The sequence below is a fragment of the Argiope bruennichi genome, chromosome 1 (assembly GCF_947563725.1).
Source record: "Argiope bruennichi chromosome 1, qqArgBrue1.1, whole genome shotgun sequence".
NCBI lineage: Eukaryota > Metazoa > Arthropoda > Arachnida > Araneae > Araneidae > Argiope > Argiope bruennichi.
In genome coordinates, this window is record NC_079151.1 from 57,379,283 (window position 1) to 57,394,832 (window position 15,550).

The window sequence follows — 15,550 nt, forward strand, 5'->3', positions numbered from 1 at the left end:
AAGAAACCGCAAATTTATTTTTGTGGAATACTTCCTGTTTTTCATATAGAGGAAATCAATACGTCATCAAAATAAAACAAAGCATAACGAAAGCATCATCGAAATAAATCAAAGCATTTGAAATAAACAAAACTTTTAATTTCCGTTTTAAATCTAAACAAATCAATGATTTTATGCAATAAAATATACTAAATTTATTCAAAGCGTGGCTTTTTAAATTATAGGAAGAAAGAAACCGATAATGAAATGCAGTCCAATCTTGCTGATTTAAAATAGCATTAAAATTATTTCTAATTCACATTAATTTATAACCATATTGACAAATTATATTAAAAGATGTATTTCAATTAGTATTTACAATAATAAAATGGCAACATGTATTTATCAGTCCAATAAAATTGTACTTTTGCATAGAAAAAAAACATATAACAATTTTATTGTTTTGAGTTGCATTCATTATTCAAAATAGATATCGTAAGTTTGTATTCGGATATGTTACCGAATAAGTGGAGGAATAGAAGGATCTTAAACATCGGCTTTTTGCTTTTAAATATAAATGCATCAATCGGAGAAGTTTAAGTATTAAAAAATACCTATTAAATGAGTTGTCGCTAAATTAACTGAACTACAACAAGTGCAAATTTTGATAAAAACTGTAATTTCGAAAAATATTTTTCTTTTTTTAAGTTTAAACAAACTTTTTTGATAAGGGATATAAATTAATGGAATTTGAAATGTTATGCGAAACTGATTTATTTTTAAGAATATTTCCAAAACAAAGTATTTTAATTTTAACCTATTAATATTAACCTATATCTAAATATGAGTAAATAAAACTGGAAGAATTAACTGTTAAGAAAAAGTGTAAATTATATTTAAAAAATATGGAAGAAAAAGGAAATTTCTATAAAAAATATCAAGAAAATTAGAATATCTTTAAAAAGCACTAAATCCCAAAATTTTTCATATTAAATTTGATGAAGGGGAATTTTTTAAAAATTATCTCTTTCGTATAATGTTTGAAAAAGTAAATAGAAAGCGTGAATTATAATGATAATTAAATTAAAATGAGACCGATAATCAGTAAACAGAAATAAATAAAAAAAGGGAAAAATGTTCATTATTATGTATAAAAATTACTAATAAATAATAAATGAATATCACAACTTTGCATGTATATTAAAAGAAAACAAAATAAAGTGCAGCCTTGACGTTCATCGAAAATCAAAAATAACAGTTGAAAATTTAAACTCAGTACATTTGTAAGGGTTCAATGTGAGCCTCTCTAAAAATGCGAACGATATCGAAGTGGTACGATAACTCATTCCGCAATTTTTTCTACATGCTTTGAAAGGATGCAGATATGTGCATATGGCGATTCTTAATTTTTTTTTTTTTCTGGGACAACAAGTGTTAGTTGTAAAACTTATGTTGGAATAATCGTACCTGCAGGCTTTCAAAACATCACATCAGAGATGCTGAGAGAATATCAGATGAGTTATAGTATCGCCTTAATACTGTTCGTATTTTTGTTGCTTGTAATGAACATTTATGGCTGTGTTAAATCTAAATTTTCAACTGTTATTTGTAATTTCTGAAGAACAACAAAGTTGTACTTTATTTTAATCTTTTTTTTTAATTCAAAATTTATTCTATTTCAGTCCTTCGAATTGGCAAACTATTTTAAACTTCTAACTTTGTATAGTAAAAAAGTATCTGCTGATTACAGTTAATACCCATATCTTCAGATAATGATATAATATACACACACAAGGAAACATAATGTTGAACATGAAAATATGTATAATTAAGAAATTTAAGACATTTTTGGACGATATACAGCAAATAATTAATAAATTAAAAAAAAGAAAATTTTAATTTGGTAATTTGCCGCTTCTGAACGGATGATATCCTCATACTACGATGTGTAAAATTTCTCAGAACCATCGTTACTTAAAATTCAGTAATCTGAACTTGAAAATCATTGAGATTTATTTAATTAATTATCAAGAAATTTTCGCTTCTTTTTTTTTTCTTTCAATTCTCCATCAAAATTTCAAAAAAGTATTAATCAGACTTTAATTCTGATAAATACGTTTTCAAACTTATTTATAAAAAATATTGTTTTATTTTTGCTCATTTATCTAGGAAAAATATTTTGTTACTCAATTAAAAAAAATCTATATAGTTATTCTTTTGAAATATTTTAACAGATTATTTTTTAAAAAAAGAACACTATTTGATAGATTTTTTTTAAAAAAAAGGAATAATCTATGCAGTTGATTTTAAGCGTTGTTAAAAATTGAAAAACTTACTTTGAATGTTCCAAGATTATAAAATCAATCTGTTACAAACAAAATGCTGTTTAGAATTCACACAATAGAAGAACAACAATGTTTTAGAAATAAAAAAAAGTCCAATAAGTATTCTCTAGAAGAAAGTACGAGCAAACGAAATTTAACCATGTTTAATTTACAGAATCAGAAAAAAAAAAAATGTGTTTTCTCTTTTTCCAAATCAATGCGAATGATTACTTGTCAAACGATTTTGCAAAAGTTGAATTTTTACGAAAGATTTTTAATTGCATATGTAAAATATGATGCCATATCAAGCAAAACTTGATTCTGTGAGCTAAATAAATAATTGTGGCATTTTATACTGTTTCATTTTCAACAACTTAAAATTTTGGCATCTTTCACAATGGTATGTATGAAAATGGTATCTTTCAAATAGTAAATGAAATCAGTCTTGGGGGGGGGGTAAGAATTCAATGACTTTCGCTAATTTTTTTACTTCGTTAACAAAAAATAAAACAACCATAATGCTTAGAAATTGCTCTATTTTTTTCAATCATTTCAAATATATTTTGCATGAATGCTTGAACTTTTTCCATCAAATGAATTAAAGAAATTTGATCTTAAAAAAATTAAAAACGCAATTAGTACCTGTTTGAAAGCGTTTTGTCTACGCTATCGTTACATACAAAACAGTTCAAAAGAAACCAAATTTCATTTCGTAGGGCATTGCCTATCTTTTATTAATGGCGCTTAAATTATAATTCAATAACATAAATAAATGTAGAAATATTCAAAACAGTTGTAATAAAATGTGATTTCTAATTGGGTAGAGAAATGTCATAGGAAAACCATTAAAAAAATGGACATCTTCAAGTATAACTATTTTAACAAAAAAAAAAAAAATTACTGTTACAATTTTTTTCAAATGCTATTAAATTCTGTTGTCTATTGCTGAACAAAATGGACCAGATTTGCTTAACATATTTTACATATAGTTGTAGCTTTTAATAGGAACCCGAGATCAACAAAGTGACAAATGGTTATTTAATACATAACTGTACCAAATTTATTTTTGAAGTTAAAAATACTCAGTACTCTGATTATTATTTATAACAAGCATTAAAGAAAGCTGAACTCAACACCAATTTACAATGTCACCAGTCTGAAAGCAGAACTAATTTTAGACGCACTTTGATCAGCACAATATAGTGTATGATATTTCGCCGATATTGTTCGAAATTTCGAAAACCATGCAATGTCATTAAGATATGGTATAATGGCATGAAGTTATACTTACAATATTGCTGGACTTTTTCTACTAATACGGATGATCATTCAAGAAACAGTCTAACATTTAATGAATTTTTTAAAACGATGAGTTTCATTATTTTTTTAAACATTCATAGATGCTAAGTTTGATTTTTGTGTGCGAGAAAATTATGAATACTTCACATAAGAGTAAAATATCCTGCACCCCTCCCCTATTTCAATTTTGCATTCAATTCTTTAGATGAGTAAAGAAGCTCTTTTTCTAAAGTCAATGAATTAGTTTAATGAGAAGGTTGCATGCGAGGTACTTTGATGTCCTGATAAAATGGCAAATTTGTTAGTTGTAAATCAACGGTTTGACTTGTAAAGTGCCCACTCTCCCTCTCTCTTTCTCTTTCTCTCTCTCTCCCTCTCACAGAAATCTTTCTTTTTAATACGGATTTTTAAAACTAAATATATTGATAGGACAATGTGACTTAAATGTACTGTCGGACTGAGCGTTGTAGAGGCTTTCAGGCTGTGGAAAATTCCCACCCAAACTTTCTAAATTATGAATTTATTACTTATTCATAAAAGCAGTTTTTACTTAATAAATATTAATACAACTTTAAATAACAAAATATTTAATTGCCGGTCGCTTTTAAAAGAACTGGCTTCAGCATCTCGATTAAGTTTTCCAGGTTTTTTGATGCTTGAGTCAATACACCACCGGTTAATAAATAAATAAAAAGTGGAGCATATATACTGATCTACGAATAAACTTGAAAACATGAAATAATTCCAAAATATAATGTCCAGAAATTTAAGAACGATAGTTTTAAATTGAATAAGTTCAAGTAGATAGTTTACAAATCAAATAAAAACACAAAATTAAATTGTCTTAGGACATATAGCAAATTTAAAAAAAAATCGGTTTCTAGTTCTTTAAAAATATAGGCCTCCTCACACAAAACAACAAGTTTGCCTGTTTTCAAAATTTGTTTCTGATAGAATGAGAATTTTAAGAATTCGAATCATTAGGGCCGAAATAGCATAAGAATATTTCAGGCTTTATTTGTTTGTCACGATTTTTAAAAATTCACTCGTAATTATATTGTATAGCATGTGTGTATAGCATGCATATACTCACACAAAAAGAAGCTGACATAAGTGAAAACCGCGAAAAAAATTAAAAACTTACTTAAATTAATGAAAAATTCATTTGGAAATAAAATTGGTATAATTAGAAAGTTTATTTTGAAAATTTGGTTTTAAAGTAAAATTCGTTTTTGTACAATAAAATACGTTAATGAAGAAAAAAAAATTAAAAATTAAATTTATTGCAAATAATTATTTACAATAAACTGAAATTTTAGTTCGTTTAAAAGAAAATTAAAAAAAGTAATAAAATTTTTCGAAAACTTATTCTTATTGAGAACCTATTGTCCAACAAATAACTGCGTGCCAATTTGGGTAGTTATTTATCCAATAATTTGCAATGCAGACTTTTGCGGCGCATGTCGCATCATGCTATTTACTAATAAAATTCCTGACTATATGCATTATCTTGTTAAATTTAATACTGATGCGAAATTTCACATTTCTGTTTGCAGAGTAGGTGATAAAATATGTGTATATGTGTTAAATAATGAAAAAAATGTGTTTTACAAAAAAAGAAAAAGGGCTAATTTGGCGCTTTTTTGTGCTAGAAGCGAAAAAAGTAATATGAAATTCATATTCATTTTTAGCAACTTCAATACTACTGAAATAAGGTTTTAGGTTTAAAAAAGACTTAGACATTTTCTTAAACTTCTCTATATGTTGAATTTTTTCACTTTAAATAACAAATAATAATAATTAAAAAAAAATTGTGTTATTATTTAGTAGAAACTGTTATTTCGAATTTCTTTTTGTTCTGGTTTCCTTTCAGAGGCATTCTGTATTATCTCTGTTTCCTTTTATTGTCGTTCCGAGATGATTGTGAAAGAGCCGTATCCTCATGTCTATTTGTCAGAAGTCCAGGAAATGAAATAAATAAGATATTACAATAATCAATAAAAACTACTGCGTATATTTTTCAATGAATGTGATGTAATTGCTTTATTTATTTATTTCGAAATTTTTTAAAGACAGCAGAAGATTTTTTTTTTTTTTCATTTTGTAGATATTTTCATTCATATCGATTAAATATTGTAATCGTATGAACTAATTTTAACAAGAATTCCGCTCAGTTTCTATTTGTAAATAAAACGACTTTTGCCAGGTGATTTTGCGTCGTGCTCATAAAAGGTGATTTCATTTAGCTTGACGTAATTATAATTTTCCATATGTTATTTTTGCATTTAAATTTTGTGAAATAAGGAAAGTAAATTTTTAAAAACAGTTTTTATTTATAATTGATAATTATTACTATTGGATATGTGTTTTCTTTTCTTTCTTTTTTTTTTTGAAAAAAAATATTACAAATTTTAATTTATCGTTGAGATTTGTTATACAAACATTATTTTAATTTTGTTGTATAATTTGCCTTTTCTATATCATTTAGAGTTAAGTCAAGAAGTCAATTGTCATTAGAATTGTCAAAATGTAATTTTATAATTCCTATTTATAGTGGTGATGCTGTCATAAAATAAGAGTAACTTTTTTTATTGTAAGTGTTTGATACTGAGATGTGTGCTTTATTTTTTATCTAATGAGTGAATATATGATATGCTGTAATGTTATGAATATTTTATTTATTTTAAGAAATTCTATGAAAAATATTCAAAATCGGTTGTTTTTAAAGTATTTTATTTAATTCTCTCACCATATGCAATTTCTAACTGTGTGTGTATATGTGGATGGATAAAGGGAGAAAAAACAAGTAAAGTAGTTTTTAAAATGGATAGCAACATCAGATTTTACAGTTAAAAAAAACTTGTTAGAAGTATATAATAGTTTAAAATAATCCATATTTATGCTTCTATATCAAGGATAATAAGTAATATTAAAAAAAGTTTTATTTTCTGCTTGTCAAATAGACATATGTATATAAATAAAAATGTACTTGTCATTTTATTGAAACATCTTTTATCTAAAATAGCTTTTATGAATGAATTCTAGATACATTGCATTTTGGGTCTTTGTTAGTTTATAACTTTTGATTGTGAAAACTTTATTAAGCTTTATTTCAAAATGTTGTAATTCAGAAACCATATGCTGAAATCTTATATATTTAAAATTTCTGTCTGTTATTACTTTCATGAAGTTTTTGTGAAAGGTTTATTTGAATTAAGAAGCAAGAAATAGTTTTTTTTTTTCTCTCACTCTATTGCTTGAAGTATTAATTATTGTTTGTTGTATGATTTAGATTGCTTTATTTTTGATTTAAAAAATGAAGATCAGGTTTATTTGTCTATTTATATATTTAAACTGAGATGGAAATAAAAAATTAATTAAATGTAATTAATTTGTAACCAAAAATAATTACATTTTTATTATATGGATGTGGTGGTAATTATTTTATTTAAAAGCATCAGATATCTAAATTTTTTTTTTTTTTGATATTTGGGAAAGTATAACTATTTTTAAAAGGAATTTAAACATTTTTTTCTTATTGGTTTTTACTTATTAAACATGATTTATTAATAATAATAATTTAATATTGCTTTTTTGTGTTAATTTTTTGTTTCTATTGTAATTTTGTTGCAGAAATGGACAAGGAACCCATCAAGATCTATGGAAATGATGCTCTATCAACTAGAGTTGCAGCCTTTCAAAAGAAAGCTGAACAGCATACTGCTAAACAGAGAACAAATCCATTTTGCCATGGAAATGTTTCTGAGATGACCCATCAGAAATGGGACAAAAGTGATCCTCGCTATGGTAAACCTCCAGAAGGGTCTAAAACCGAGAAAAGAGGAATGGCTGCTGGTGCTCACATTGGGAATGAGGTACTATTTTTGTGTGAGATGATTGCACAATATGGTGTTCCAAATGATGATAACACCATTTCTATAACATTTGGAGAACTGTTTCAGGTATTTATTATTATTCATTTTTTTATATTTTTAATACAGTGTATAATAAACCTACTACTTTTTATGCCAAAAAAAAAAAAAAAGAAACCTTAGATTTATATGTATCAGCAATATAAATATGCTTGTATAGATTATATTTGTGTTTGTGTGAAGTTAGTTTGGCTGTCATAAAAATTATGGGATGACAGCATATATATATATATATATATATATATATATATATATATATATATCTATTAATTACTTTATTTGATATTTGTGTATTAACCTTATGTCATTTTAAGCTTAATTTCATGTATTTCATAATGTTGATAAATTATCATGACATTTTTGACAATTAATTGGGGGTTGCAATAAGCATGGCATCATTGGCTTTTTTTTTTTTTTGCATTTAATTGCAGGTTTGTGGTTAATATATAAGTACCTGTTATTTTTATTTTGAAGAAGTACAATGGATTTTGAATTGGTGCATTATGTTATGGACTGTATGAAATAGTCTAATTTATATTATATTTCAAAAACATTTAGAAAGCAAAATTTAAATCAAAAAGTTACATAAGTTATTTCTATTCAAATGTTTGCACCTTTTTGTCATAGCATGTTTCATAGCTTGTTTTGGTTGATTCAGCAGCTGTAATGAAGTGGTGATCTTGGCTTTCTTTTCCTAAATTAAAAAATTACAGATTTAAAACTATGATTCCCCAAAAGATATTATCTATATGGACTATGTGGAAATTTTAGAGATTGATTTTACTGTTGAAGTATTGTCTTTGTCATTCAGTTTCAGAATTGTGAGGTCTATTCCAGAATAGTTCCTATGTAGCTTTTAATATGAATATTTTGGAAATATTTTAAATATAATTTTATTTTATCATTTAGTGTTTTTTTTCCAGTAAAAGAAATCTTGATACACTTTGAACTATGATGTTTTATGATTAAAATTCTTTTCTAATTTTTAATTAATTCAATTGTAAAAATATTGATAAGTGGTCAAGATTAATGATAATATCAGTCAATCAGTTAATAATCCTTTTACAAATCAGTCAAGTAAGATATACGTACTTATATATACATATATGTATAATTTCTGTTTAATGCTCTTATGATTTTTTTTTTTTTGTCTCTGAATAAATTATTGAAGAAAACATTACAGAATCATTTTTCTGATAAATAAATTCATGAGCACTTTCTAAAACTTTGTTTTTTTTAACTTTCTTTTTGTAAGGAGTGGAAGGAATATTAGAGTAGTTCTTTAATTCATTTAAGAAAGGTTGAATTCATGCTTGCAATGACAGAAATGAATATCTTAGAGCATTAATGATGATAATTACTATTTCTAAAATCTATACAATGAACATTACACCACTGTTTTGTTTATATTATAATGCATCTCATTTATTGTTATTATTTTATTATCATGTTTATATTGTATATCATGCACATTGAGGATGTAGTTTTAATATAATGAATATGTTCTTGACATCGTAATTCTTTCATTAATATTCCTCAATAATTTAATTGATTCTAAAAGATTATCTGTTTTTTTTTTCTTTTCTGAATCATATTAAAAATCTGATGTACAAATTATAATTATTTTGGATAACAAACTAATTTATTTTATGCCATTTTCCATTTTCTATCATGCTTAAAAATGTCATACATCCAGCAATTAATGTAAATCATTGAATGGTATATTTCTAATTATTTTGAGTAAGATATTTAAAAATATTCTGCAGTCTGCTTGTAATTTTATTTTACCTTTATTGCTCCTTGTAATAATGTATATAGATATTTTCTTAAGTGTATTAATGTTAAGTTTTTTCTCTTCTAAGAATGCTTAGTTTGAGAATGTGACATCCATTTCTGGGAATGTTTGACCTTTTTTCTACTTCTTGAACTTCTTTACTAGTTTTTTATGAGTATCTACTTTTATCTTAAGAATCAAATGAATATCTGTTAACATGCTCAGAAATGGATATAGATGTCTGTTTAAACTGCTGAATAAGGTGATTTTAGTTATATAAACCTTGAGAAAAGAAATTTGGTACAAATTTTTTTCTGGAGTAAATTTTTTCAAATATGGCAAATAAAATTTTATATTGGTCTGTTTTTATATACGAGAGATTATTACTTGATTATAGCCTATTATAGTTTCAATTAAGAGGTCTGCTAAAGAAATACTTTGTTAATTAAATTATTAAAATCCAGATTTAGACAAATTTCAGTTTGCAGAATATAAAGTACCTTTCTTCCTGAGATAAACTGTTAATGAAGATATCTCGTTGAATTATTTTATAGAATTCTATGACATATTATATATGACTACGCTATAATTCTATATGGCATGTTATCTTCTATATGTTTCATAAAATTTTTTGAATAAAAGGCATTTTAAAAGTTTTTTTTAACTGTTTAGCTTATTATACATAGTATAATTCTGTATAAATTCATACTTTATTTATATTTTTTCTTTGGAAAATAACACAAATAATTTTTTTTCCAGATATATACAACTATATCGAATAAAGTTGTAGGAATTCTATTGCGAGCTCGAAAACATGGCCTGATTTACTTTGAAGGTGAAATGCTATATCAAAGAAGAGATGACAATGTTATCGTCACTCTTTTAAAGCCAATTGATGAAATTTGTCCCAATAGAGTACCTCTGAAGCGTAAACATGATGATGGAGATGAGCAAACAAGTACTTTATCTCCAGAAGATTACTGAGTCTTTTTTTCTTTTTGCTTAGTTTCATGATGCATAGTTTAAATCAATGCTGCTGTTACTGTGCATACTAACTTTTAAAGTGGCAGCGTGCTCATTTTGTTTATTGCATATCATATGCTCAAGAAGGTTATTTAAATTTCTTCAGCATACATATATTTAGTGCATTCTAGCATATTTGCAGCAAGAATAAGTGCTTTTATTTTTTACTTGAGAACTTTTATTTTTTACTTGAGAATTTTGCATATCATGTTTATGGAGATTTGATTTTGAATGCATTTGTTATTTGAATTATAAGAATTTCTGTACAGATACTGGGAAATTTTTAGCAATTAATGTATGCTTAAAGACTAAAACTGGAGGAAAAAAAAAAAGATTATTTTAGAGCAGCTGTTTTTCTTAATTGACATGAATAGGTTTACATAGTCTGTTTTAAGAGAGGCAGTAAAAAGATTATTATAATTGATATATGAAGTCCTTATTTTATTTATTTAAATTATATGTTTATGCTTATATTATAGCGCTTTTGTTTTATTTTTTTGAAATGGTATTGATATTCAAACTATATATTGCTAGATCAGTTATTTTGAGAGCATTTGAATTTGTAAAATATTTATATCATTAAATGTTCATATCAGTTAAAAACTATTATTGTATAGCTATTTTGAATGGAAATTGATCATAGAATTTTCATAAGCTGTATTTATTTGGTTATACTATTCTAATGTTTCATTTATTAAGATAAAAAGCAAAGATTGAATTGATATTGCATTAAAGCATTGTATACTAGATTGTTTTAGATTAAATAAGAAATCATTATATTGGTGTAAAAAGGTTTTAAATGGAAGTAAGTCTGATATATGATTAATTAAATATATAAGCACAGGATATTTACGGTTTACCATTTATGCAAAAAATGGAAAATGATACATCTACTTTAAGCTATAATGTCTGTAATTCTAAAACAAAGGAAATAAGAAATGTTGGATTTAGATCTGTGTCATATTATTTATTTTTTATTGCATTTATTAGTTGTAAATGTTCTTTATCTTTTTGATTGTTCTTATTGACTTTTATTATTTTATTATAGGCATTTAGCTCTATTTTTGTATAGGCATTTAGCTTTTCAAGTTTTTCAAAGGAATTAATATTAATAATTTTTCTTTTGAAATTAAGCAAACTATTAAAATTTAATAAAAAAAATTTGCTAATTTTTTATTAAAATTTTTAGTAGAAGTTATACTTATTTTGCTTTTGTAGGAAATTGGGAGATTTTTAAATGACATACTTTTTGGAAGTACTTATTAATTGCATATTAAAAAAAATACAAATCTAAAAATTCTAAAATTAAAAAAAAAAATATTTTGAATAAACATTTTTCCTTCTTTTTTTGACAGACAATTTATTTATTCTGCAATTAATTTGAGTGCTTTATTAATTTAATTTCCACAACAGATTTAAGACATTTGTTTCAAAAAGTTCTAGTATGGATGATAAATGCAGTTTTAAAAATTACTTTCATCAATTTGGGAAATTTTACATATAGCTCTTACATATTATAATTAGTATTTTGTTATGAATACTTAATTTTTTTTTCCAGTTTTCTTGTGTTCCTACTTTCATTTTTTCCCTTTAGTTTGGCTGAAATTTTGAGTATTTATTTTTATTTTAAATATTGAATATTTATTTATACATTGATTTATTTCTGTATTGTTTTAAAGAATGTGTCCATGAGTTAGAATTTTTATAAAGTAATTTTAACTATGGAAATTTAAGAACCTCAGTCACCCTTAAGATCTCTTTATTACTAAAAACATTTAAATTTTGTAAACTATTAATGGAGAATTTAATATATTTATGTAATTCTGTAATAATTAAGGCTTAGCTTAAACAACTTTAATTATGAAATTATGAAGATCTCAGTTTTCTTTGAAATATCTTTATTGGCAAAAATCATCTAAAAGTTATTATATTCATAAAGATATATTGGTTTATTAATGAAGAATTAAATATATTTATTTAATTCAGCAATAATTATTGCATACCTGAACTTGAAATACCTTTTTGATTTTTGCATATTTTTCTTAGATTTAAAATAACTAACTCTTCTTATTTATTTACATATTTTTCTGTAAAACTAGTTTTTCTTCAAACTAGAAGAAAATATTTAATGCATAAGGCTTTAATATTTTTATGAAAAAGTAAAATGAAAAGTGCATTTGAATATTAATCATATAAAGTGCAAAATATTATTTAATGGTTAACACTTTCTGTGACCATTACTGTGTTATGATATTGAGGGATCATGTGCTTCATGAAGCCTTGTTGTCAAGCTCAGTACGAGTTGCATAGAGCTTGCATGACAGTTAATGAGTATTCTAAAAATATTTTATTCATTAATCTATTTTTCTTTTGCTCTGTTACAGTATTTAGTGATCTATTTACCATTATAGAAGGAAATCAACAATAAAATAAGTTCTTTTCTGATAGATTAAGCATTGTAAAATTTAAGACAAAAACATCTCTATTAATAATAAAGATGAATGTTTTATTCTGGCCCTCTATAGAAGGCCAGACCATTTGACCTATAGCTATCAAATTAGGCACATATATATCTTAGAGGGCAGAAATATGCACCTCAAAACAATTTTTTGAAAATTTTTTAAAATTAAAAATTAAGTTGAATGTTGGCATTTTTCTGTGTTAACTTCCGAAAATATGATTGCATAAAAATTTATTTTACACTATGTCAAAATTTTTAAATGATTTTTTATTATATTAATTTGATAAAGAATTTTTGCTAAATTTTAAAAATTCCTTAAAAATATTTTTTTGTTTTATTTTCTACAGTAGACCACATTGTTGGCCTAAAATTGTAACTGTTTTCATTTTCTCTTCAAATATTTAATTCTTTGATTTTTTTTTACCATTATTGAAAGCTAAAGAAGAGGGATTCTGTTTAATATCATGTAATTTACAGTATGAATAACAAAGTGAATTTACATTATAAAATCTAAAAGACAGATGAACTAGTATTTATGTTTTTAACAGCGCTATGATATTATATCACTCACCCATTAGATAGGTCTATGTATACAATTAACAACACTTAATTAAAAAAATTTAAATAATGTGACTTTAATTAACATCAGACAATCTGATGAAATCACAGATATGAAGTTATATCTCAACGATTTATTTGAAATCAAGTATAACCAATATTTCTGAGGAAATCAACTGATTGTCTAGTAATTCGTATAACATAAAATCAATGTACATGATGCAAAATTGATATCTTTGGTCTTCAGCAGAAACATATAATTTTTTAGATTATAAATCACTAAAATCATTTTTGTTATTTTTCTTTACTTGTATAACAATTTTTTTTAATAATATAGGTTTTGTAGCTAAATTATAGGAGCCACATTGTATGGCAATATGATTGTTAATAATATTATACTTTCGTCTAATAATATTTATATCTTATAATTTTGAAATTGTTTTCAAAATTTTTAAGGTAAAAAAACAAACAAACTATTTATTTTGCATTTATAGCAGTATCGTATAAAGCAAGCTTTATTTTCTTTCTTTTGTATTCTTCAGCATTTTTATTTTTTCTGTATTTCTGAAATATTTTGTAAGTTCTTTATTTTACCTCTTTGTAGTCTAATCATGCCTTTTTCATAAATATTATGAGGAATTGTCACTTCCCTTCTACTGAGAATGGTGCTTTAATGATGTGATAACTTGTTACAAAGTACTTAATTTGTATTGACTTTTCAGATTGAAATCTTTATCTTTCATTTGTATGGGTAGATATTGTTGTATATTATAATCAAAATTCTATTAAGGTGAAATGACTCTATTCCTGTGATAAATGTTGATAAATTGCAAAAACTCTTATATAAATATGTGTTTTGTATGCAACTTTTGAAAGTCTGGAGTGGCATTTAAAAATGGATTGTTATAAATAAAGGATAATACTTTACATTTTTTTTCTGTATTTCTTTCATTGATTGGTATTTTATATTAAAGAATAATTATTTTATATCAAAATTTGCATTTAAGTGTCCACTCTGATTTTACATGTATATTCTCTTAATGATCATGGTATATTTAACAATGTCCATATGAGATGTTTAAACATTTATCTCAACTTCTTACATGCTTATTCTTGAATTGTGGAACACAAATTAAATTAATTTTTTTTTCAGGTTTTTAATTTTTTTCACATGAAAATAATCTATTAAATACCCACTTTGGTGCTAGTTATATAAAATGAATTTTACTGTCATAATTTGTATAAAATTTTGTAAAAAAAAAAAAAAGAGGGCTCTTAAACTTATTTAATTTTAAGTAAACTCCAGAGAATACAAGTGCGTTTTCTAAAAGATTTAGAAATTTTCTTGGTGAAATTTTGTTTCCATCGGTACTTCTGTATTTGGCAAATTCACAATTGAATTAGAATTTTATATCAAGGTGATACAATGCCATTTGAAAGCTACAATAAAACTGTGTTTATAGAAATAAAATTATGATATTATTAAAATATACAGGGTGATTCTAAAATCCTTTGACAAATTTAAAGTGTATATGAGGCAAAGAAATGTAAACATTTTTACAATTTAACATGTAGGCACAAACGCCCATATCAATTGCTGTAAGTGCTCATTGCTGGTGAAAGAAAAGGATACACGGCATAAAGTGTAGAACTCAGGATTAATAGGATACAAATTTACTATAACAATTAAAATTCTATGAACACTGTGTACCTCAGTGTCAGATTTAATAATTTTGAAGCTCTTTAGACAGTGTTTATAATAAGTTCTCTTTTAGTTGCAAATTTAAGAGCATTTTTAGTTTAATGTTGATAACTCATTTTAAGTTAATTTTTTTATTTAGTAATTATGTGAAAATGTTTTCATGTATTTATTTATTATGTCTTATGATTGTAAAGTATCTATGTTATAATATTATTCATAAATATGTAAGAACATAATCAGTTACACTTGATAATATTGCCTGAATATCTTATAATTCAATTAGATTTTCATCTTTAACAATATTTATTTGGCAACTTTGCTAATAGCATCTTTTAATTGGAATGTCTGTGATTCCTCCCTTCAGCATATAGCAGTTCTGTTCTTCATCGAAAATTTACCATATGATTTGTAATGTTGTAACATTACAAGTTGTACACAGATTCAGTTACAGTGATAAGTAGAATATTGAATCAATAACAAGTTTTCATCCAAAGCACT

The 15,550-nt window shown here is 24.8% G+C and overlaps 1 protein-coding gene across 2 annotated transcripts; it reads left to right on the forward strand.

The window, feature by feature from the left end:
- Nucleotides 1–5,698: 5,698 nt before the first annotated feature.
- Nucleotides 5,699–14,279, forward strand: LOC129969056 (actin-binding Rho-activating protein-like). 2 transcript variants are annotated; one of them, XM_056083468.1, is made up of 3 exons: nucleotides 5,699–5,834; nucleotides 7,236–7,564; nucleotides 10,068–14,279. In XM_056083468.1, exons 2-3 carry the CDS (start codon nucleotides 7,238–7,240, stop codon nucleotides 10,290–10,292), a joined length of 552 nt encoding a protein of 183 aa, XP_055939443.1. In that variant the 5' UTR covers nucleotides 5,699–5,834; nucleotides 7,236–7,237; the 3' UTR covers nucleotides 10,293–14,279. The 2 variants fall into 2 exon arrangements, with proteins under 2 accessions (XP_055939443.1, XP_055939450.1); XM_056083475.1 differs by having other exon boundaries at nucleotides 5,786–5,854.
- The last annotated feature ends 1,271 nt before the right edge of the window (nucleotides 14,280–15,550 follow it).

Coding starts and splice junctions, on each gene's coding strand:
- LOC129969056 (XM_056083468.1), top strand. CDS start 7,238: ATGGACAAGGAACCCATCAAGATCTATGGAAATGATGCTCTATCAACT. Junction 7,565..10,067: donor CATTTGGAGAACTGTTTCAG/GTATTTATTATT, acceptor TTTTTTTTCCAG/ATATATACAACTATATCGAA.